The sequence below is a fragment of the Megalobrama amblycephala genome, linkage group LG6, assembly GCF_018812025.1.
Source record: "Megalobrama amblycephala isolate DHTTF-2021 linkage group LG6, ASM1881202v1, whole genome shotgun sequence".
NCBI lineage: Eukaryota > Metazoa > Chordata > Actinopteri > Cypriniformes > Xenocyprididae > Megalobrama > Megalobrama amblycephala.
This window is the reverse complement of record NC_063049.1, coordinates 1,066,548-1,091,016: the sequence shown is the minus strand read 5'-3', so window position 1 is coordinate 1,091,016 and position 24,469 is coordinate 1,066,548. Positions and strand designations below refer to the sequence as shown.

The 24,469-nt window shown below is 39.2% G+C and overlaps 1 protein-coding gene across 2 annotated transcripts; it reads left to right on the top strand.

Moving 5' to 3' along the window:
* Nucleotides 1-208: 208 nt before the first annotated feature.
* Nucleotides 209-9,534, top strand: LOC125269583. 2 transcript variants are annotated; one of them, XM_048192513.1, is made up of 3 exons: nt 211-534; nt 1,975-2,048; nt 8,266-9,534. In XM_048192513.1, exon 3 carries the CDS (start codon nt 8,277-8,279, stop codon nt 9,189-9,191), a length of 915 nt encoding a protein of 304 aa, XP_048048470.1. In that variant the 5' UTR covers nt 211-534; nt 1,975-2,048; nt 8,266-8,276; the 3' UTR covers nt 9,192-9,534. The 2 variants fall into 2 exon arrangements, with proteins under 2 accessions (XP_048048471.1, XP_048048470.1); XM_048192514.1 differs by lacking the exon at nt 1,975-2,048 and having other exon boundaries at nt 209-534.
* The last annotated feature ends 14,935 nt before the right edge of the window (nt 9,535-24,469 follow it).

Sequence of the window (24,469 nt, the reverse complement as noted above, 5' to 3'; positions counted from 1 at the left end):
GGTGGGTTCTGAGCGTGTTTCAGGTGTAAGGGTAGGTTTTGGGAGGGTTTCAGTGCAGTCTGTCATAAAAAGATGAATACAAGAAGTAAATAATAAAGAATTAGGTATGAGGGTTGAGTCTTCTTGATGCACAAAGTTAATGATGAAGCGCGATTTTCCCCTAAACCACTTCACAAGAAATCCCAGCCTGCAAGTAATTGCATTGTGATGGGTAGGTTTACATCAGTGTTTGGTAGGAAATCAGTGTCACCAATAAAATCTGCAGCTGCAGGGTGGCATTACTTGCTGATGTCACACTTGGATGATGCTCATCTCAGTCCACCGCAGTGATCGCAGGCTGCAGCGAGCCCTACTTGAATGACACTGCAAGTCTGCTGCCAGACGCAGCCACCCCCCCTCTCTTTACAGGGGTGAAGCTGCTATTTAGTCACAGACAGTTCTGTCCAGTGCAGTCGACAGCAAGACGCAGTGCGAGTCTGACAGTGCAAGTCTGCATCCAGATCCTTCTTGACGGTTCTGTTTCCTTGTGGAAAGGTAAGGATGTGTTATTGTTCTCTGTGTCATCTATTTAATTTTTTTAAATTATATTGGCCAATCATGCTAGTTAAAGAAATATAATGTTTATTTATGTATATGTTTGCTTATTTTTGATGAATGGTTTCGTATTTGTAATATTATTTAGTATTTTGTAAATTCATCTGACATTTATCTTTAATTGTCATATGTTCTAGTTAATTTTTTAGTCAGTTCCATGTGATTAGTATTAATTTAACTGCAGCCACAACTATATTATTTCCTTTTATAATTTGCAGTGCACTGTAAATCTTTGATCTTGATTGGTAACTTATGCTGCTTTCACATGCGATCGAAAATTTGATAATTCCCACTTCTGAAGTCGTAATTACGAGCTCAGTGCATTCATGTTTCAAAATGGGAGGGCGTTCATGGACCCTCTTAATTTTGATACCCAAATTGCTGGCCATAAACTTTAAATGGGGTTTTATTGGTCCCACTTTATATTAAGTGGCCTTAACTACTATGTACTTACATCAAAAAATAAGTACAATGTACTTATTCGGTTCATACTGAATTGCAAAATACTTTTGCTGCTTTTGAGGTGGGATACGGGTAAGGTTAGGGAAAGCTTTGGTGGTATGGGTAGGTTTAAGGGTAGGGGTAAGGTGTAAGGAATGGGTCAACAGTGTAATTATAAATGTAATTACAGAAATTAATTATAGATGTAATTACATGCAGGTGTTTTCAAAATATAAGTACAATGTAAAAACATGTATGTACACAATATGTGCATTGTATCAAATGATTAATTTAAATGTAAGTACATAGTAGTTAAGGCCACTTAATATAAAGTGGGACACAACAGCTAGATCGTCTTGTCTTATCATTAATGTAGTACATCTAGATACAGAAAAAAAATGTTTGTGAATGTTTATATGGTTGTCAATGCCTATAATATTGGCTTTAATAGGATTTTCCCAATAAACAGGCAAGAATAAATCTGGTGTCCTCCATGATTCCTGTTCATTCCGACAACAAAGCAGTTGAATAGAAAAAGAGCTCGTAATCATGACTTCTGAAGTGGGAATTATGAAATTTTGCTGTGTCATTTGAATGTGATGAATGTGGGAGATGTTGCAGATTGTTATTTGCCGCATAGTCTGTCGCCACCCATTAACCCCCAACCCCCCAACCCCTCCCTCCTCCCTCCTCCCTCCTCCCTCCTCCCTCCTCCCTGCCCCGCCTCGCCAGGCCCCGCCCAGTCCCAAGACCAGAGCCTTATATGATTTTGTGGGAGTTATGAATAAAAAAATAAATAATAGAATTATTCACATATTCTCATCTCATTTGTCTTATCCTATCCTTATCCTAGAATGAGTAAATTAAGGCTAATGCTAAATTTAGTTTAGACTTATGCTAAATAGCAGGCTAACCAAACTAAATATTTATTTATCGTAGAGGGGCTCTAACTCTGACGCTTCCACTACCAACATCTACACAACTCGGAAAAGACGCAGCTTACTCTGCATTAGGTAGGCCTAAGATGTTTTTTACTCTTTGTCATTCATTATAAATTTTAAATGTTGAAGATATGATACATATAACAGTATGAAATGTAGAGTATATGCTGTAACCACAATAGACATTTAGAAGTCTCTCCAAAAACAATTGTGATGTTGATGTTGGGGAAGCCCCATTCTCATTCAAATCAGAGGTGTGGCGGCTTTCCAAAGACTAAAAATGATAGTGGTGAGGTGGTAACAGACAAAACAAAAACTGTGTGCAGACACTGCAAAAAGATGTTAATATACACTAACAGCACAACGGATATGATGCAGCACATAAACCGTCAACACAGTGAAAAGCTCACAGCCGTCTGTATGTAAAAAGCTATTAATAGGCCAAAGCACACTGACCGGAGGATTTGCAGCCCCACTCACAATGCTCACAGAGCAACATCAAGGACAAGGAATGACTTGCAATGCTGAGTCTGAGAGCTGCGGAGATCACACCTGCAATGGTGTTTTCATGGCAAAAGATATGAGGCTGTTTTTTGTCATAAAAAAAAGGATTTTGGCTAACAGTGAACACACTGGAACCCAGATACACCATCCCATCATCTACGTGACATCGATACTTTGGATGGCTCAGACATCCATGATGCGGACGACATAGTGAGGCTTCTTAAGCCACTAAAAATGGCCACCACTGTGCTGTGTGATGAAAAAAATCCAACTGTCTCTCATTGTGCCCTTGAAGGATTAGTTCACTTTCAAATGAAAATAAGCCCAATCACACGTAAACATTCAGCCATGCTTCAAAAAAGGGAGTTACATTTCAACATTATTAATTAAGCATTATCATGTGAACATACCACATCAAGGACAAGGAATGACTGTGAATGAACTCCGGTCCAATGGCATATGGATTTTAGGATGCAGTAGTGCAGTCTCTTCTCATATCTATAAATGTTTGAAATGCAGGAAGTTCAGAATGTGTACAGAAGAACAAACAATGGTTGATCTCCCTGAAGATCGCACGCAGATGACTCTGCCTTTTCTGTTTTGTGGGATGGATTTTTTTGGCCCATTCTGTGTCACAGATGGTAGAAGTGAACTCAAGTGTTATGGCTTGTTGCTAACTTGCCTATGTTCCAGGGCAATACATATTGAAATGCTTGATGACTTATCTACTGATGCATTTATTAATGCCCTACGTTCCTTCATTGCTGTTCGTGGAACTGTTCGCCAAATCCGATGTGATCAAGGCACAAACTTTGTTGGTGCAAACCGAGAGTTTATGGGTGCAATAGAAGCAATGGATCAAGAGCAGTTGAAGAAATTAGGATGTGAGTTCATTATGACTGTCCCATTTGCAAGTCATATGGGTGGTGTCTGGGAAAGACAGATACGAACAGTAAGAAATGTCCTGACCGCTGTTCTTGATCAGTCATCTAAAAGACTTGATAGCACCTCCCTGCGAACTCTGCTGTAGGAAGTTATGGCTATTGTGAATAGTCGGCCCTTGACCGTTGAACATCTAAATGACCCATTGGATCCAGAGTCTCTTATACCGAATCACATCTTCACTATGAAGTCTACGATTATTGAGCCACCCCCTGGAGAGTTTATTAAAGAAGATCTTTATCTCCGTAAACGATGACGTAGGGTGCGATATTTAGCCAATAGCTTCTGATCACGTTGGAAGAAGGAGTATCTTTTAAATCTTCAGCACAGGCAGAAACGGAGTAAGAATCGCAGGAATGCTAAAGTAAATGATATTGTTATCTTGCAAGATGACATCACACCACGTAACAAGTGGAAATTGGCCAAGGTGATCGAAGTGTACCCAGGAAATGATGGCAGAGTGAGAAAGATGAAGCTTTTAATGAGTGACTCTTCCCTGGATGAGAAGGGTAAACGTTCATCTAAGCCTAGCTATCTAGAGCGTCCAATCCAGAAGACAGTTACACTCTTGGAAGCAGACTGAAGATTAATGAAGTTTTGCCTATGTACTCTATCATTCCATGGCTTAGTTGACACTTCATGGTTATATTTCAAGTGTTACTTAATAGCATACTAGTTACTATAAAGAAATCACAAGTGATTGGTGGAAGTGTAACAGATGTCTAAATATGGTCATGAGACACCATTGGTTAAGCGGAACTAATTATGGTGGAACTGTTTTACCGGGGGCCATAAACAGATGCAATATAACCAAGAGGGTCATATTGAGAGGCTAGCACTCTATAAATATTGCACATGGTGAGCTCCTCTGTGGATAGTGGGTGGTTTCAATAGCCAAGCTTGTCGGAGGGGCAGTTCCAAGAGAGCCTGAGTGTAGACTCTTGCGGGTCTGTCTTGTTTACAGTCAGCCATAGCTCACAGCTTTCCAACCGTGCTTCAGTTGGTAGATTGACAATTACCTCTGGGTGGTTACTGGCCTACTGTCTTCTTTCAAACCCCCCAGCAGATAACAATGTTCTTTCTTTTGTCTATGAGCTATTTGGCCTCATCAGGGCATATGTGTCTAATGTCCTCCCTTTGCTATGGAGTCTGACCTGAACCACTTTCAACGTGACTCTACCAGAGCGAGTTACTTGATCAAGGTAAACTGTGCAGGGTACTGTATTCACAGTAAGGATGCTCTTGTTGATGTTGGATGCGGTTTCATGAAGAATTGACAAGTGTTGTTCACCACAATTGGAACATGGCTTTTTCAGGGTGTAGTTCGCCGGCTCATGACCTCTACCACATCTCCAGCATCTGTTGTTGTCCTTTATCCATGCTGTTATTTGTGCAACGTTTCGTTTACCAAATTCAGGACAAGAGCTGAGTTAATGCTTTTGGCATTTGCAGAAGGGGCAGTATGGCTTTAAGTTTCCGCATTTCTTGGCTTTTGTCTGCTTTTTCTTTGTCTGGAAAGATGAGGTGGAGGGCCTTTCTATCGCATGATCCATGCCATAGTAGACTGTGGACTGTACCTTTGTTGGCTTCAGGGTTTTCTGTTCTCTATTCTCAGAGCGAGGTCTATCTGAACTGTAGAGATCAGCTGCTCTCTTTGATATCTGAAGTGCTTGTGATTTTCTCTCAAGCCACTCTGCAAACTCAGGCAGAGTCTAGGTTCTATCTGTCCCATTCTGGATAATGCCCTTGGTCATGCAGTATTCAACAAAGCTATCTCTATGAGAGGATGGAAGCTTGGTGATCAATCTGTTGACATGGGAACCACACATGAGCTCTGTCATGGAAGACCCGTCCAATGTATTAAGGAGGTCAACAAGAGTACTATCTGATAATGCAAATTCCTCAAAACCTTGAGCATCCCCTGGTTTCAGTGGAGGTGTGCAGAGAATCAGGGGCACAGGAGACATTTTCAAAGTGGGGGGGGGGACCAAACTGCGTTCCGGGGAGGGGGGGTTGTTATTGTTATGACCACGGACGGTGCACGTGTGCATGCGGCGAACGCATCTTTCTGCGCTTATGGGCAAAGGAGTTTCTTTGAAAGGCTCACGCGCGAGACTGAACGGAATGCGGGAAATTAAGTATACCAGGGCCCTAAATTGTAATGGACAGGAGCTCACGGTTCACATCGAGAGAAATGGGAATGCGGGGGCACTGCGATGCAACCGCAAAGGACACTTTCACTTTCGCGATCAAAGTGCACGCCACTGATAAGCTTTGTAAATGCAGTATTAAAGTATACACATACCGATTAAACGCGCAGGTCTCCTCTCGTGCGTCCTCTCCACTGTGTCGCCGGTCGAGGCAATAACTTTCGTTTCGCTTTTAGATATCTCTTTTATAGAGGCCATCAATGCTTTTAACTTTCTAGATGTAATTACCGAAATCAAAACAGTCCATAAATTACAAATCCTCACGAAAACTTCAGTCAAGCCAGCTCACGCGTCAACCTGAGAGATCAGCCTCCTTACCTTAAAGTGCCAAATTTCTCGGTTTCTAAATGGACGGTTTGGCTTGACTGACAAACTCTAACGTTCGGCCACGATTTATATACCATCGACCTGTCCTAAAACGTTAGCACGCTCTGATCGATTGCTTGGAGATCGCGTGTTTCTCCGTTCGAGAGCACATTTCCTGTTCACATCTGCAACAAAACAGTTGATTATTTACGAATAAAAGCTCACAGAAACGTGAAAATGGTCTCATTTGAAAGAAAATATCCTAAGCTAAAAGATGATATATTGTGACTGATTGAAGCAGCCCTTATCAACTGTGCGGGGGAGAATGTTGCCGATTTCTCCCTGTACCAGTTGTGGGGGCTGTCCATAGCGCTGTTTCAAAGCTTGCATGGCTCTTGTACCATGCTTGGAACTTGAACTGGCTGTACAGTGGAGGGGAATGGTGCAGAATATGACTGGCTGAGGTATTGCGTCTAGGAGTCTGGTAGGTCTATAGCACTGTGTGTATGGACCTGAATAACTTACAGATTACAGTGGGGGAGGTTACTGAGAACTGAGACATCAGAGGCTGCGCTGGAGCAAATACTGGTAATGACTGTGTGAACTGTGGTTGTATGTAATTGGGATTCACTTAGGCAGTCAACAGCAGTCCATCCAGCAACATATTGACAGCTTGCCTCTTCTCTATGCAGACACAAGACCAGGTTCACAAAGCCCTGGAAACATAGCAACATACTCTTCTCAAATTATACCTGCACATTCATCAACCACAGCATTACTTTAGCTACACAGTAAGCCTCCAGTCCAGCTACCATCAGGGTTATTGCCTCAGGCTCAACAGTCCTTGTCTCGTACAGCATCTGTCCCTGTTACAGAGTGTCATGTAGCACAACATGAGTTGGTAGGCATGGTAGTAGTCCTGATGCATGCGTAGTGAACCTTTGCCTTGCTCAAGAGACATATGTAATGTGCTTTCTAGTTCCCTGATTTGCTCTTGAACATTCCAAACATACTCCTCCACTTTACGTAACCTTGTAGTCTCAGTGTACTGCTCTGTCCAACGTCTGTCAGGTGTAGAAGTTCTATAGTCCACATCTGGAGCAGAGACAGTCATATCACTAATATGCATATGCTGTAAATCCTCTCGCATACAGGGTGGAATCAGTTGCCATGGTTGGGAAGTAAGAACAAAGTCCTCCAGATGTCCAGGAATTCTTCAGATCCTGCTAGGACAGAGACTCTGTTGTTCTTCAGTGCAATCTCATGATGCTGCCATGAGGATGAGATGTTGAATCCAGCTTGAAGGACCACTTTGTTAAAGATGCATGTGCGTGGCTGCACTGGCTTGTCAACATCTCTTCCTCAACTTCGATCAGAAAGTTTACAGGCAAAAGTTCACAACAACTTCTGTTTCTAAACATTGACTTATTCCTGTCAATCTACAAGCAATTTGTTTTGATACAGTGTATATGTGTGGTTTCTGAAATAAAAGAATAACAATGAATAAATAAAACTTCTCAAATACTAAATGCAATGCTTGCAAATATTTATCACAATAAATAAAGCAACACTGAATTGGGAACTGAGGAATACAGATTGAAATTACACTAATGCTAATGCTTGCTCCAGTAATAGAACGATCGCCACAACATGATGCTGGGCACAATCAAATAGGCCTACTTGTTAAACATCTTGTAAACAACACAATCAAACTGTAATACTATTATAATAGCAGCACAAATATTCCAGCGATCCATTTCAGCATCATTAATATATGTATTTGCAGGAAACACAGAACTTTATCACGTATTTGTACATCTGTTAATCGAAACTCTCTTCTTAGCATGTGCATAAATATCATGGCAAAACAACAATATATAGTATATGCACACGTACATCTATATACATTCACATGGCAATGTTTTAATCATGTAAACTTACGTTGTCAAGAAAGCACACACACTAAAACAAACTATGATCTGTCTCATTGTAGTGGCAGAACAGTCTTTGAACTGAACTTGTTTGTGCATGACCCTGACTCTGCCCATATGTGATGTCACTAACTAATTCAAAATAAGAGTTCAACAAGGATTTTATACAAGACAAGTATACCTAAGTGCAATTTTAAGTATATTCAGTGAAGTACATAAAAAGTAAAGTATAAATTTTTATTTTTAGTTTAAAACAAGTATACTTATAGCACACTTGAATAAACTAGGCATATAAAGCTGTTTTGGTAAATCAGTGAGCTCAATCTATAGAAGGACTTTAATAACAGCTTTCATTGGGTGTGGAGATTGAATCTTTATCTTATTTCTGTGTTGCAGGTTCAGGCACGATGAACATCATTATTCCCAAGAGCAAAACAAAAAGCACTGACATCTGTGGAGCGGGCAAATACTATTATATAATCCGCTCTGATCTCGGATGCTATATGAAGATAGGTAGCGTCAATAGAGGTTCAGACATCTCTGTTTTCAGTCTGCACCCTGCTTGCAAAAATGGAGACCATTACCTTGGAGGTGAAGATGGCTCCTTTTACATCATCAAAGGCAATTCCTACCGCAGAGTCACCAACCTGACGACAGACAGCAGTGCTAAAGTTTACAGCCTTCATCCCAACTGTCAGGGTGGAGACCACTACTTCTCAGCCTCTGACAAGTTTTTCATCATCTTCCAGGAAAGGGGAACTTTTCGAATAACAACAGACATGAATACAGACTTGGATGCTGAAGAATACAAGCTGCATCCCAACTGCAAAAACGGGCTCTATTACTGGGGCCTGTCAAACGACTGCTTCTTCCTCAAGCCAGTCTCAGAGTGGGGAGTTGAGTATTACAAATGTACCGACCTTGGCGAAGATGAGTGCATTGGTGTCTATTCTGTTCATCCTGATGTTCTTAACTTCCTCCCTGGTGGGCTGACAGTAACTATAGGCCCATCCTTTGGCAATTGGGAGAATATTAAAGCTACTAATGACAGCAATACACCAGCAACATGGCAAAAGAAAATCAATAAAAAGATTGGATACAATAAAGAGCAGATGTCCCAGATCACGCACAACTGGAAGATAGCCACGTCAGCCTTGATTGAATCTGGAGAACATGCAAAGTTAATTTTGAAGTTGCACCTCTTCTTTTTTGGAGATTTTCATGTCAGCACTAAAAAGGAAAGCTGTAATGAAATGATTGAAGTGGAAGAACAACTCATATTTGAGCTGAAGCCAAATGAGTCTGTATATCTGTGGCAGTAAAAAATGGGTCTTGGTGAAGAACCAGTGTTGTTCTGCCATGATTTAAAGATCACTAATGATCCAAACCCTCCAACTGAAGTCCTGCTGCCACCTGCACAATCATGAAAACATATTAGGATGCTTCAACTCCAAGGATAACCAAGTGCTTTAGTTAAATGCCTTAATTATAACTTCTCTAGTAATTATTTAGATATCCACATGCATTGCTTAAAATGAGCCTGGAATTGTGTAATAGTAAAGAGATTTTTCAGTTATAGTCAATGTAACTACAAATGACAACACTATCCATTATGGTATTATTGAAACTTGGTGTTTATGATTAAAAGAAACTGACAGAAACCTACTTTAAATCTCATGAAATTTCATCTTAAAATCTCACACATGCAACACAACTGCAGATCTTTCAATGTCGAATACATATAAACAAATAAATCCTTTACCCCAATTCACAACATTAGGTTTATAATAAAATTTGTACAGTACATGTCAGTTTCATGTTTCTTTTTTAGGAGGGGCGAGATTCTGTAGACACATGTCTGCCATTCTCATACCATATCATATCTCAAGTCTCAAAATCACAGCTGATGTATTTGTCACTAGGTTCTTTCAGCTTAATATGAAACAGCCCTGGTGACCTTCATCCACCAAGATTTACAATGTGCTCAGCACTTGCTGTGGTTTGGACTTTTATGCCAAACCCTTGTGAAAAAGAAATGCACTTTAGTATACTTTTATAAAGTGTAATTATTGCACAAATAATATACTTTAAAAGAAGACACTTAAAGGGATAGTTCACCCAAAAATTAAAATATGATGTTTATCTGCTTACCCCCAGGGCATCCAAGATGTAGGTGACTTTGTTTCTTCAGTAGAACACAAATGATGATTTTCAACTCCAACAGTTGCCGTCTGTCAGTCGTATAATGCATGTCAATGGGAACTCCATCTATAGAAGTAAAAAAAAACATTCACAGACAAATTAAAATTAAACCCTGCGGCTTGTGACGACACATTGATGTCCTAAGACACGAAACAATCGTTTTGTGTGAGAAACCAAACAGTATTTATAATAAAACACCACTATGTATAAAACACCACTATGTCCAACTGCCTTGAGCATCCGGTGTGTGAGGTCTGAATGCACTCTGACGCCGGAAGTGATTGTTCGCACTATGCTTCAATAAGTGCGTCCGGCATCAGAGAGCATTCAGACCTCACACGCCGGATGCTCAAGGCAGTTGGACATAGTGGTGTTTTAGAGGTAAAAAATGATATAAATACTGTTCGGTTTCTCGCACAAACCAATCGTTTCATGTCTTAGGACATCAATGTGTCGTCACGAGCTGCATGGTTAAATTTGGATTTGTCTGTGCATGTTTTTTTTATTCTCATAGATGGTGTTACCATTTCAATGCATTATATGACTGACAGACGACAATGGTTGGAGTTAAAAATCATCATTTGTGTTCTACTGAACAAACAAAGTAAAGTTTTTGAGGAAAATAGCATCTACACTGCCGGAATTCTACAAGAAGAAGATGGTGCAAGATGAGCATTTGTGGTTAAAACGTATATATAATTTTTTTTTTTTTTTAGAAAATGACCGATGGTTTCTCTAAATAAGACTCTTATTCCTCGTCTGGGATCATGTAGAGCTCTTTGAAGCTGCACTGAAACTGACATTTGGACCTTCAACCCGTTGAATCCCAGTGAAGTCCACTATATGGAGAAAAATCCTGGAGTGTTCTCCTCAAAAACCGTCTCAGGTTACGTATGTGACCATGGTTCCCTGAGAACAGGGAACGACACTCTGTGTTTGAACACCTTGGGGAACGTCATCACGTGAACCGGTGTCTGAAAGCAATTGTCAAATCTCACCAATCCTATTGGCCAGCGACAGCCTATGACGTCATCGTAGCGTGACCCGGAAGTATATGAGGAGCGCCTAGAGAACCAGTCTGTACCTTATCGTCTGAAGGGACTGTTCAGCAGGCAGCCTCGATGCATGGCTAGGAAATGCAGAGTCTCGTTCCCTGTTCTCAGGGAACCATGGTTACATATGTAACCTGAGACGTTCCCTTTCGAAATGGGAACTCAACTCTGCATTTGAACGATTTGGGGAACGACATACCCACACCGCCATGCTTGAGGGGAGTGCATGCCAGAAATGTCTAGACAAATGTTAGAACTAGCAGCTTCAACTGAAGTGCCAGAACCACTCAACCTACGGGTCATACATAGGCTGTCAGTGATAGCATTCCCTATGGCCAACAGCCCAAGCTAAAAAGCCTCAAAGAGGCCTTCCACAGAAGGCCAACCAAGGCCGCTCAAGGCTTCTGGAACCAAGTTTCTTTTTAAAGAAAATAGGGTACCTTTAAGGGAATATGGCCAGTGGGCCTGAGGGAACCCTAGCCAGTCACTTGTCAGGGGAGCGTACTCGACCCTGATTGCCACCAGGGAGGCCTGACCTGGTCTATTTACCAAAACCTAGTCTTGGCCCACATCCTGTCTGATCACAGAGCCTCCAAATGCATTCTTCAGAGAAGATATCCAGTAAGAGTGACTGCAAAAGAGGCAGTAACTAACTCAAACCAGAGCGTAGAGATGGGCATCCTGGAGAGCAAGACTCAGCTTAGTGCTTTTTACCCTTACCAATGAGGGGAGTAACACTCTGCTCAATCTTAGGATCTACTCAGCACTTGATTATTTGCGCTGAGGAGGCTGTGTACTCCAAAAGGAATCTGACAAGGAGAGTGTATAACAGCCTAGGGGCTGATCCTAATAGGGAGGCCTCAGAGAGGCCTTCAACCACTGACCAGCTTAGGGAGCCAAGTACTATGCAGGACAACCCTCAACTGAGGGGAGTACAGAGCTCAACCTGACAGATAAACTATACTGTAGGCACATAATCATGGAGGCTCCAGAAGGGCCTGCCACATGATACAAATTCTAAACGTGCAGTCTTATAGCAGTCTTGTTTCTAATACCAGCATGCATTCAGTCTGCTTAAGAAACACCCAGAACTGGGAGGGAAGCTTAAAGGGATAGTTCACCCAAAAATGAAAATTTGATGTTTATCTGCTTACCCCCAGCGCATCCAAGATGTAGGTTACTTTTATTCTTCAGTAGAACACAAATGACGATTTTTAACTCCAACCTCTGCCGTCTGTCAGTCAAATAATGGGAGTGAATGGGAACTTGGATCTATAAGAGTCGAAAAACCTTGCATAGATAAATCCAAATTAAACCCTGCGGCTCGTGACGACACATTGATGTCTTAAGACACGAAATGATCGGTTTGTGGGAGAAACCGAACAGTATTTATATAATTTTTTACCTCTAAAACACCACTATGTCAAACTGCGTTCAGCATTCATTTAGTGTGGTCTGATCGCGCTCTGACAGCGGAAGTGATGTCTAGCTCTCATTGAAGTATATGCGCGAGACATCACTGCTGTTGTTAAGGAGGCTTAAAACATGAAAGCCTTCAACTTCAATGCAAACCAATCTTGTGGCAGTGTTTGATTGTAAGGGTAGCTATGCAATCCAACAGGTCATGTACTCATACATACCTTTCCTCTTAACGCAAGGTGAGTACAAATAATCACCATGCTCTGAAGGAGGCCAAAAACCAAGTCTACTACTACAGAAACAGGTACTAAGCTGTGGCAGCAATAGAGTAAACCTCACACTGTGTAGGGCAAAACTTAGAGCTTAAAGCATAAAAGTGATGCTTTATTTTTCATTTACACCATCCTGAAACACAAAAAATGCCTTTCACCAGTCAGAAGCTTACACGACTGTACTGAACCTTAGGGAACGGGAGCTAGATAAAAGCTGACACCATTACACTCACACTTGAATGTTAATTCAAGGGGTTCAGGTGAAACAGCAAACACAGTATGAATGAAAAAACTCTAGACAAGTGGGGCCTAGCAACACTAGCATTACTACCACCTGAGACAACGGCACCAGGGAGGTCAGTGATCGCCTGCTACCTTAGCTGCAATCTGTCTTGTACCTACACTCAAGGGGTAAAGGGCTAGTTTCCAAGTGAGCAAACTCTAACTGAAACATCTACCAACAAACGTAGTATTACAACAAGCTATTTTGCTCTGAAGGAGGCCCAAACAGAGCCTTCTACTTCATACAACATGAGTGTCAGCTTGTGGCAGTGTTCAAACTCTAAGGGAGCCATAAATGAAAACCGAACTATGTAGTGAGGTTAGCTTTATTAAACTCCACCTGAGCTTATACGTTCCATAAGGCAATATACTCAGTAAAAACACTTTTTACCCTTACAGCAAGGGGAGTACAAACTACATCACCATACTCTAAAGAAGGCCAAAGTCAAGCTACTACTCCAGAACATACAGGTGCTAGCCTGTGGCAGTATCAGAGTTACTGAGCTCACAAAGTGTAGGGCAGGAATCAGAACTAAAGTAATACAGTAAGTACAATAACCTTGAACAACAAGGGAGTACTAATAATCCAACCCTGAAAAATACAGGGTGGGTACTTCACATCAGAAATTCGGTAACACTTTAGAATAACTCACGCTATGAAGCATTAGTTAAGCATTAGTAAATGGTTAATTCATCATTTATAAAACATTAATAGACATTAGTAAGCCATTTATAAATACAGCTATAAATGCTTTGTTCTTGATTTATAAGCATATCTATAATGAGTTTAATAATTGTATTTTCATACTTTATTAATGATCAATTTATAATTTCTAAATTATGTATTACATTATTCACAAACCAGTAATTTAGGAGTTGTCAGTGGTTCATAAGATCATTTAGGAAGTGTGAGTAAATGATTAATAAAATATTTAAATGTACATTTATGCATCTTATTATTTAGACATATAGTAATAGTTACTTAGTGTGTTAATAAATGCTTTATTAACATATTCCTAGTGTCAAAACTACCTCAGTACTAACTTTAAAACATTAGAGAACAGCAGTGCAGAAGATCACTGAACCTTTAAATCTCATTTATAAAAGCTTTAGAAAGCATAAACAGTCCTCACTTTAGATGAGCTCACAAAAATAGTTAACTGACAACTTCTAAATGTTTTATTAATTAATTACCCGAATTAATCATGAATTGCAGTAGGAATATGTGTTAATAAAACATTTACTAACACACTAAGTAACTATTACTGTGTCTAAATAATAAGAGGAATAAATGAATGTTTAAATAGTTTATTAATCATTTACTTACACTTACTAAATGAACTACTGACAACTCCTAAATAACTGGATTGTAAATAATGTAATACTTAATTTAGAAATGATAAATTGATTATTAATGATGAAAATACATTTATTAAACACATTATAGATATGCTTATAAATCAAGAATAAAGCAATTATAGCTGTATTTATAAACTACTTACTAATGTCTATTAATGCTTTATAAGTGATGAATTAACTATTAACTAATGCTTCATAGTGTGCAGTTATTATAAAGTGTTACCGAAGACTGTGATAGAGATGACAAAAAAAAAAAAAAAAAAAAAAAATCACTTGTTTTTCTCCTGGGGTCTCTGAAAATCCAGAAATCTGAATATAAAAATCTTAGCAGATCTCAGCAATACTAGCAAGATTTTTTTGTTTTTGTTTTAATTAAGATTAAAATTAATGCATCTAAACTTTACTCAAGTCTTCAATGACCATTTTACTAATTATGTGCAACTCTCAAATGAGGTTTGTTTGTCACAGAGAACAAATAGGTAAATAAAGTAGGTTCATGATTTAAAGGGAAAAAAATTGTGATACTTGTGTCTATTGTTAGGAAAGAATTGAACACTTGCAAGTTTTTTTTTTTTTTCAGGAACATTTTGACTGCTGTATTTTTACAGAATGCAAGTTCTGAATATATAGGCATTCAATACTATATAATATTCAATATAATACTGTACTTGCAGTACATGCAATTTACTACATATTTACCTTACTTATTTGTGATTATTCTTTATGTAATTGCAAAATTTTCCCTGTAACTACATGCTCTGGATGCAGAGCTAATGTTTTTGAGAATATGTTATGCATCTGATACAGTGAAATTATGAATGTGACGTGATATAAAGAAAAAGCCCAGGAGAAAGGCAGAACACTGTAACAGCAGTTACCACTCTTCAGCTTTTTTGGATTGGGTTCTCTGCTATTGTTTAGCCGTTGTTTAGAAGTTACTGTGCCGGTCTGGAGTTACAGTATTCTGCCTTTGTTTTACTAAAGTTTGCTATGTTGAAATTATGGTGTAGCCTTTATCATACATCTGTCACTGAAGCACTTCTGACGCACACAATACTTGAATAAAAGTGTGAGTAAAACAAATAGTTAAGTGCTGTTTTTACTAATAGTGTTTAAGGATGGCCCATTGCTCTCAAAGGAAATGACGGCTGAGATGGCTTTGAAATGCAGACATCAAGGTCAACGTAAGAAATTGTGTAACACAAAACATGCATTAGACAAACAAATTAGATAGATCGCAATCTACTTGAATACCAAACTGTTCCTTATAACGAAGCAATTGTAAATCATCCAAAACAAATGCAATGATCACTAGATTTTCAACAGATGTTAATATAATGATTTTGTAAATGGTGATCAGCAACCAAATATTGATAATGTGGAAGTTACTGCCATTTGCCTTGGTATGACTTTTCAATTTTTCTAGACAACACAATGGTGGTCAAAACTTTGAGCTCACGATTTTTTTATGTAGATCATTTTCATTACTAAAACACCTAATTGCCAGATTTCCAGTGTCCTACCTATAATTAATTTGGCTAGACAAATTTCTCAGTTCCACACTCTAGAAAGTGAAGGTATTATAATATATTTGTGTTATAATATAAAGTGTCATTTATTCCTGTGATCAAAGCTGAATTTTCAGCATCATTACTCCAGTCTTCAGTGTCACATGATCCTTCAGAAATCATTCTGATATGATGATTTGATGCTCAAGAAACATTTATGATTATTATCAATGTTGAAAACAGTTGTGCTGCTTCATACTTTTTCCAAATCCTTAGAATGTTCAAAAGAACAGTTTGTGAAATATAAATATACAGTACACCTCTTGTGCCTTTTGTCCCTTGAATTATTTATTTCTGCTGCATTTTTCTTGTGTTATTTGCTTGCTAAAAGAAAAACAGTAAGTATTGTTTTTCTAAAAGAAACCTGACAATGCCTCTCAAACAAAGCAACAAAAAGATAAAGCAACCATTTAGCACTGTGGTGTTGTGGTATTACTTACATTTCTGTCAGCTTCTTTACAGGACATGAGTAAACAGTTTTAACTCTCCAGAAGAAAAGAACTGCTTGCAAAGTTTCAGTCATAAATAAATACAATTAAAATAAAATAAAGGAAAATTACCATTAAATTGACTTCATACTTTAAGTGCATGTTGTCTCATGTTCTTTTTATTTTCTGTGTGCGATATCAATACACATGCAGGCAGGGATGGGCAGTATTTATTATACATGTATTTCAAATACTTATTTCAAATTTTCTATTTGATATTTGTATTCAATAGGGTTGATGAAAATAGCTTTGTATTTTGTATAAAAATACTTTAGTGTTTTGTATTTTTGTAGTTTTAAAATACTGTCAAATACTTTGTAAGAATAATGACATCATAAAAATGTGGCCTCTGATTGGTGCTTACTCAGTGGTTTGCCCAGATTAGAGTTCAGAACAGAAAATTGATCCAAATGGAAGAAGGTGGTCTAGAAATGTGCAGGCTGCCAGCTTTCCATCCATTTTTTTCATAAATGGCTATAATTTTTAACAGTTCATGTTAAGTTTTGGTGTTTGTTTTGGTAGCCTAGGCTAAATAGTTTACCGATTACATAATGTTCTTGACAACTATTATACCGAGCAGCAGCCCCCCATATATTTATGATTAACAATCAAATGATTAATTAGTTAGATACTAGTTGCTCTTAATACGGATGTGATGAGTTGTCTTCTTATGAATGACTTGTTTGTCATTGAGTCAGTATTGCTGATGCAGAGTAGGCCCTTCGTTACCAAACACCAAGTAACTAAATTAGGATACAATTATGAGTCATTCGCAAACATTAAACTGTTGGTTACTTTAAAGGGGACCAATTATGCCTCATTTTACAAGATGTAGTCTCTGATGTCCCCAGAGTGAGTATGTGAAGTTTTAGCTCAAAATACCCCACAGATAATTTTTTTAGCATGTTAAAATTGCCACTTTTAGTGGTTGAGCAAACATGTGCATTGTCAGTGTGGTCCCTTTAAATGCAAATGAGCTGCTGTGCTCAGCCTAAGAGGGTGGAGCTTCAAGAGCTGATTCTCCGGTGACAGGATTCAGTCAGGACACACTATAATGTCAGAAACTGCGAATATGCTTCATGGAGAAATAACAGGTATAGTTTAGTTCAATTACGGTCATAACTTATATTGTCTTCTTGTTTTTATCCACTATATTACTACAAGCCTGTTGTGCCAGACCCCGTTCGACATTACCAATGATGTTTACTGTACTTCACACAAAAGATGAAGAGTCCGTTTTCACTCTAGAAAATCACTGTAAGAGCTTAATAAAACACAGTGCAAGTGTGCATTAAAATATTATCCATAAACTCTCTCTCTCTCTCTCCCTTGTATTATCATCACCAACATACACAGCGAAGAACACAGAAATATTCGTTACACCTAACAGTAAACAAATATATAAAGACCTTATGCCTTTCAGTGCTTAATAAACTGGTACATTTTATATCCATAAATAAACTCAGATGAACTGTAATAAAGTGCTCTCACCTTCATTACTGCCGTATCCAGTGTCACTCTGGAGACTGTAAGCTGGATCACAAAGTTTTTACTTGTATATCCTTGAGTAGCACATTTTTAGCACAACCTCTGTTTTGTATTGTCTCTTTGTATTTATATTCATTCACTAAGCAGTCCGGTGTGAAATAATTCGCGCAGACATAAACGAATTTCGGCAGAACTGAGGGAGCATTTTCCTGGAAAACCAAGTTAATCCACCTTGTTTTCAGTGGCTCAGATTTAGGGAGTAAGTGGAGAGAGTTATGTGGATTAATCCATCCAGCTACAGAAGACCCTCTCGTCAGTGCAGCAATGGCAGACTCGCTGTGAACGCGCTCAGGGTGGTTCATTAGGTCAGTTCAGTAATTCCTGTAGTTACCAGATTCTAGCTTGTAAAAAGCGTTCACGTTCTCGTAGAGCTCGTAATTACAGCTTGTAAGATGGGAATTTTCTGAAAGCTCCCACATGTATCACCTGACTGCTGTAGATTCATAGGTGTTGATAGTGGTGCCATAGAAACACATAATTCCCAGTCCAAGGACGTGAACAGCTCTGAATCAAAGAATATACACTAATAAGAAGCGACAGTCAATAGAACGCTCCATTGAAACACCGGCGCCCAGCAGCGGTCCTGTGTTTGTCCACTAGTCCACTAGTTCTTATGGCAATATCAGCTGCTTTGTTAAAAAAAAAGTACAATTAAAGCTGAAATTCAACCTGAATGATGAATGAATAAATGCCTTTCTGGTGTGATGTGTGATGGGGAGCTCGGCAAAACCGTGAAACCGTGGCGATCAGTAAAAACTGAGATATTTAGCCGACACGTTACTGTTGTGTTTATTAAACTTGATATACAAGAACGAGTTATGTCAAAATAATTTTATGTTGAAATAACAGCTTATGTTGAAATAACGAGTTATTATGTTGAAATAACTACTGTTATTTTTACCTAAAAAACCTTAAAAGAGCTGATTATTTCATTTGTATTTTTGTTCTATTGTATTTATTTATATTGTGCTATTGCTTGTAGTTTAATTATTATTATTTATTTATTTTTTATTAATTATGGTTTACTGGTCTTTAATAATCTCTGAAGTATATTAGTTAGTCAGTAGTTTTAACTGTGGTATCCAAATTGTAATCGAGAATTTCAGTGGTATTTAAAATTTTGGGTGTCATAACCTTATTTATTACAATACAAGGATACGTGGGTTGAAAACAACAAAAACAATAACTATTTTATTCATGTAAGCTATTACTTTTTGTGTGTGTGGGGCCAGTAAAAATATAAAAAATTGTTTATTATTATCATTCCTCAACAAAACACTAATTACATCTTCATAATTATACTTATTAATATAGTCTTTTAATGACTTGGCGAAATGAAATAATATAGTAAATAATAAATGAATAGTACAATGTAACATGTTCAATTGATTCATTAATTGCCATCAGGTCTAGATGAACAGAGTCATATAGAATCAAAGCTTTATTTGCATGATTGCTGTAGTTACAGTATTTATAAAACACTTATTAAAGTAGACAATTCAGAACATTTACTGGGTAAAGAGATATCAATGAAGCAGGAAATAAAGTAAATACTATGTACAAGTAATAACTAAGCAAGATGACGAAACATTAGTGAAGACGTTTTGGGATGAGATGAAATTTTTTTTTTTGTTTTTTTTTTTTGGTATAAACATGTTGAAGTTCAAAAAATAAAAATGTCTCTCCTTCCCTGCACAGGGCAGCATCAGGAGGCTTGCCTTAAATCATCTTTGAGATCAGGACGCCCCCTGGTGGTTTGGGGTCCTTACACAAACTGAAGCATCTCTCTGTTTTGACAGTGGGAGTTTCATTCATGCATTTCTGTCATCATACTGACTGTGTCCAGCAACAACTACACAAAATTATGGAAGATGTTAATCATTGCAAATTGGAGCAAGTTCTCAATGGTTTTGAACCGTATGTTCAGTGTTAACACGTGACTGAAATATTTTAGATAAATGTTATGGTAATATAAAAAGACATACATTAAAACCAAAACCACCATTGGCAAATTCTGACCACAACATAATTCATTTAACTCCCATATATAAATCCAGAAAACCAGAGGTAAAGACTATTTCTGTGTGGTCCGAACTAAAGGGATGCTTTCTGTGCACGGATTGGGATATATTTCACAGCTTGGACATTAATGAGGCTACAGATCACTGATTATATCAGTTTTTGTGTGGACAATGTGCTGGAAAAGAAGTGTGTGACTATTTATCCAAATAATAAAACATACATCACAAAGGATATAAAAGACTGTATCAACCAGAAAAAACAAGCCTTTCGAGAACATGATCGAGCGGGTATGAGATTGATCCAGAAGGAACTGAAATGTTTGCTAAATAAATAACATGAAATAAAAGAGATTATTTTAGATCTTTATTTCTATGAATTCTAAGACACTATGGGACACCATTAAAGTCATGACTAATATGAATACAAAGAGCAACCATCTTATTACTAATGATGACCTGAGGAAGGCAAATTAATTAAATGACTCTTACCTCAGGTTTGACATGCAAGACTGTACACTAGAATGGAGAGAAGCTTCAGAGGACACATCTGATCGAGTCATTGTGGATCCACAGAAAGTTTGTTCAATCTTCAGTCAACTGTGTAAGAAGTGCACAGGTCCTGATGGTATCTCTGCTTCACTGTTAAAATCTTGTGCAGAGGAACTCACTGTGGCACGGTGTCCGAGTTTTCAGCAATCTTTGGACTCTCATATCTCTGGAAAAAATCAATAATTGTTCCAGTATCAAAGAATGAAAACAATGAGTTTAGGCCAGTAGCTTTGACATGCTGTGTAATCAAAAGTGTTGAGAAGTATATGGTGTCCACTTTAAAGACAGAAGTGAGCTCTTTACTTGACCCGTACAGGCAGGGTCGTAGCACAGAAGTAACACTGTCACTCATTTTATTACTAAACATCTGGAAAATCCAAGAGCTTATGCACGGCTGTTATTTGTTGATTTTAGTTTGGCTTTTAATACAATTAAGCCCCACCTTTTACTTCAGAAACTGAAGATGTTTCATGTAAATTATTTTTTAATTAGGTGGTATTTTTCATTTTTGACTAATCAGACTCAACAGGTTAGAGTCAATCACTCTTCATCGGAGCCGAAAAGTATTAGCACAGGAGTTAGTTCGCCTATCCTTTTTATATTTTTATACCAACGAGTGTTCAAGTTGTGATTATAATAATTTTATCATGAAATTCTTGGATGACACAGCAATACTTAGTCTTCTGAATGAGAATACTGATTTGTCAGTTTACTTTGCAGAGATATCGAGGTTTAATTTAAATCATCTCATTTTAAATACAAAAAAGACTGAGGAGATGATCTTGGACCCTGGATCAATAGGTGATCACTCACCAGTGTTTATCCATGAAACATCAATTAAGCAGGTGTGTTTTTACAAGTATCTTGGTATCTATATGGAGAATACACTTGTTGGGGGATTCATGTGGATACAATTTGTTCTCGTGTGCAGCAAAGATTGTATTTTTTGTGTAGACTAAGGCTTTATTCAGTGGATCAGAAAATGATGGAGTTGTTTTATCAGGCAGTGAAACAGAGCATAATCAGATATGGCATTACGGTATGGTTTGGTAACCTTACAATCCAATTCAAATCTAAGCTTGAACGCTTGGTAAAGATAGCGATGAAGACCACTGGGAGAAAGGACCATTTGTCCCTTGAGTCATTGTATGAACAGTCTGTTCATAGAGAAGCATATAAAATCTTAGCTGATCCATTGCATGTACTGCACACTGAGTGTGAACTGGAAGAAGATACAGAGTTCCACTGTGTAGGTATAATCGGTTTAAAAAGTCTTTTATACCTGTTTCAATTAAAATGTTAAATGATGAAAGAATTAATGTATATATATATATATATATATATATATATATATATATGTGTGTGTGTGTGTGTGTGTTTAATGATTTTGTCAATGTAAACACCTTGAGTCCAACACAAATTTCCCCTTTGGGGACAATAAAGTGTATTTCAATTTCAAAAATGATGCAAAAATTCATATCGACACCTCAGCATAATTACAGCAGGTTGACAGTGCAGAATAAAGTACAGCGCATTACCTGACAGGATATCAAGGTGTTTTACAGTGGATTTACAGTATCTTTTATTGTCTGAAGCAGTCATGCAGTAAGTGTCACAGGTTCTGCCGCTCAACACACACCGACCCAATCCCTCAGATCCACCCGTCCGTTCACAGTCACCTGATTACTGACTCTCTGCACCTGCACCGGTCTCGTCGTTGACCACCAACGTTCACAGTTCGGCTCACCTGAGATACCTGCCTGTCTTCTTCATCTCCTGCCGTCCAGATCCATCCACCTGCAGGTCATCTTCCATGGTTCTGTTCCTCATCATCTTCAGTCATCTGCTGCGTCTGGAAAACAAAGAACTCTGTGACCAACAAGCAAACTATCACTGCTTGATACTCAGCCATTCCTCTCTCCCGCTGCTTCTCTGATACCTGCAGATAAAGATACCTGTTTGCTACTTACATGTCTTGTCTCTATCTGTTCTGGGACAGTAAGAAGTATATGCTATCATTCTCTGTCAGCTTTGCAGCTTCACCATATGAAATAATAGCATTACATTACTTGTTTATATATAATCAAACCATAACTTTTTTTTTGTTCGATTATTATTAGCAAACATGTTAAAATGTTTAAAAATGTCATGCTATTGTGATAACTGCCTGAACTCATCTCAATCACCTGTTGAAATGATGTTGTGAACCCCAGATTTTTGTTTTATTTGTCTATTATTTGTTACACCCATTACCTGTGGTAGAATGAAATATTTCTTTGAAGAAGGAGACTGAAGTAAATTTGATGCGATTTGAACTGATGTACATTTAATTCAGTTCTTTAAAGGTAATTATTGTCTCAGGTTTCATATATTGTTGATGTTTTAAATGGGTTAAATGCTCTTCTGGCTGGACTTCCATCATGTGCAGTCAAATGATTCAGGACGCAGCAGAATGACTGATCACACAATCAAGAGCAACGAAGGCTATCCTGTCTGGTCCGAGTAAACAGAAGGTCTACTGTGGCACAAGTCACACCAGACTTTAATGACTGTTATGGGAATGTGTCGGAACTGGACCTGGAAGAGCAGTGGAAGAAAGTCGTCTTGTCCGATGAGTCCATCACGTGGACGGCCATGTATTTGTACAACATTTACCAAAGGAAGTGATGGCACCAAGATCACTGTGGGACGAAAGAAGTGTGACGCTCTGGACAATGTTCTGCTGTGAAGCCCTGGGTCTGGCCATTCATGTGGACATCAGAGACACATCCCACCTACCTGAACATTGATAAAGACCAGGTCCACCCCTTCATGACAGTGCTGTTCCCTGTGGAAGTGGCCTCGTTCAGCAGGATAACGCACCCGCCACACTGCACACATTGGTCAGGAATGGTTTGAGGAACATGATGAAGAGTTTAAGGTGTCGCCCTGGATCTCCAATTGAACATCTGCAGGATGTGCTGGACCAACAAGTTCAATCCACGGCAGCTCCACCTCACAGCGTACAGGACTGGATCTGCTGCTAATGTTTTGGTGTCAGAACCACAGCACACCTTCTTGTAGAGTCCAGGCCTCAGTGGGGTGTCATAGAAGAAAGCAATATGTGTTTTAAAATCATGTTTGATCTCCTCTGACCGCTGGACTTGAAGGAGCTGAGACCGCTGGACTTGGAGGAGCTGAGACCACTGGACTTGGAGGAGCTGAGGCTGCTGGACATGAAGTAGCTGAGACCGCTGGACTTGAAGGAGCTGAGACCGCTGGACTTGAAGGAGCTGAGACCGCTGGACTTAAAGGAGCTGAGACCGCTGGACTTGAAGGAGCTGAGACCGCTGGACTTGGAGGAGCTGAGACCGCTGGACTTGGAGGAGCGGAGACCGCTGGACTTGGAGGAGCCGAGACCGCTGGACTTGGAGGAGCCGAGACCGCTGGACTTGGAGGAGCCGAGACCGCTGGACTTGGAGGAGCCGAGACCTCTGGACTTGGAGGAGCCGAGACCGCTGGACTTGGAGGAGCTGAGACCGCTGGACTTGAAGGAGCCGAGACCGCTGGACTTGGAGGAGCTGAGACCGCTGGACTTGAAGGAGCTGAGACCGCTGGACTTGGAGGAGCTGAGACCGCTGGACTTGAAGGAGCCGAGACCGCTAGACTTGAAGGAGCCGAGACCGCTGGACTTGGAGGAGCCGAGACCGCTGGACTTGGAGGAGCCGAGACCGCTGGACTTGGAGGAGCCGAGACCGCTGGACTTGAAGGAGCCGAGACCGCTGGACTTGAAGGAGCCGAGACCGCTGGACTTGAAGGAGCCGAGACCGCTGGACTTGGAGGAGCCGAGACCGCTGGACT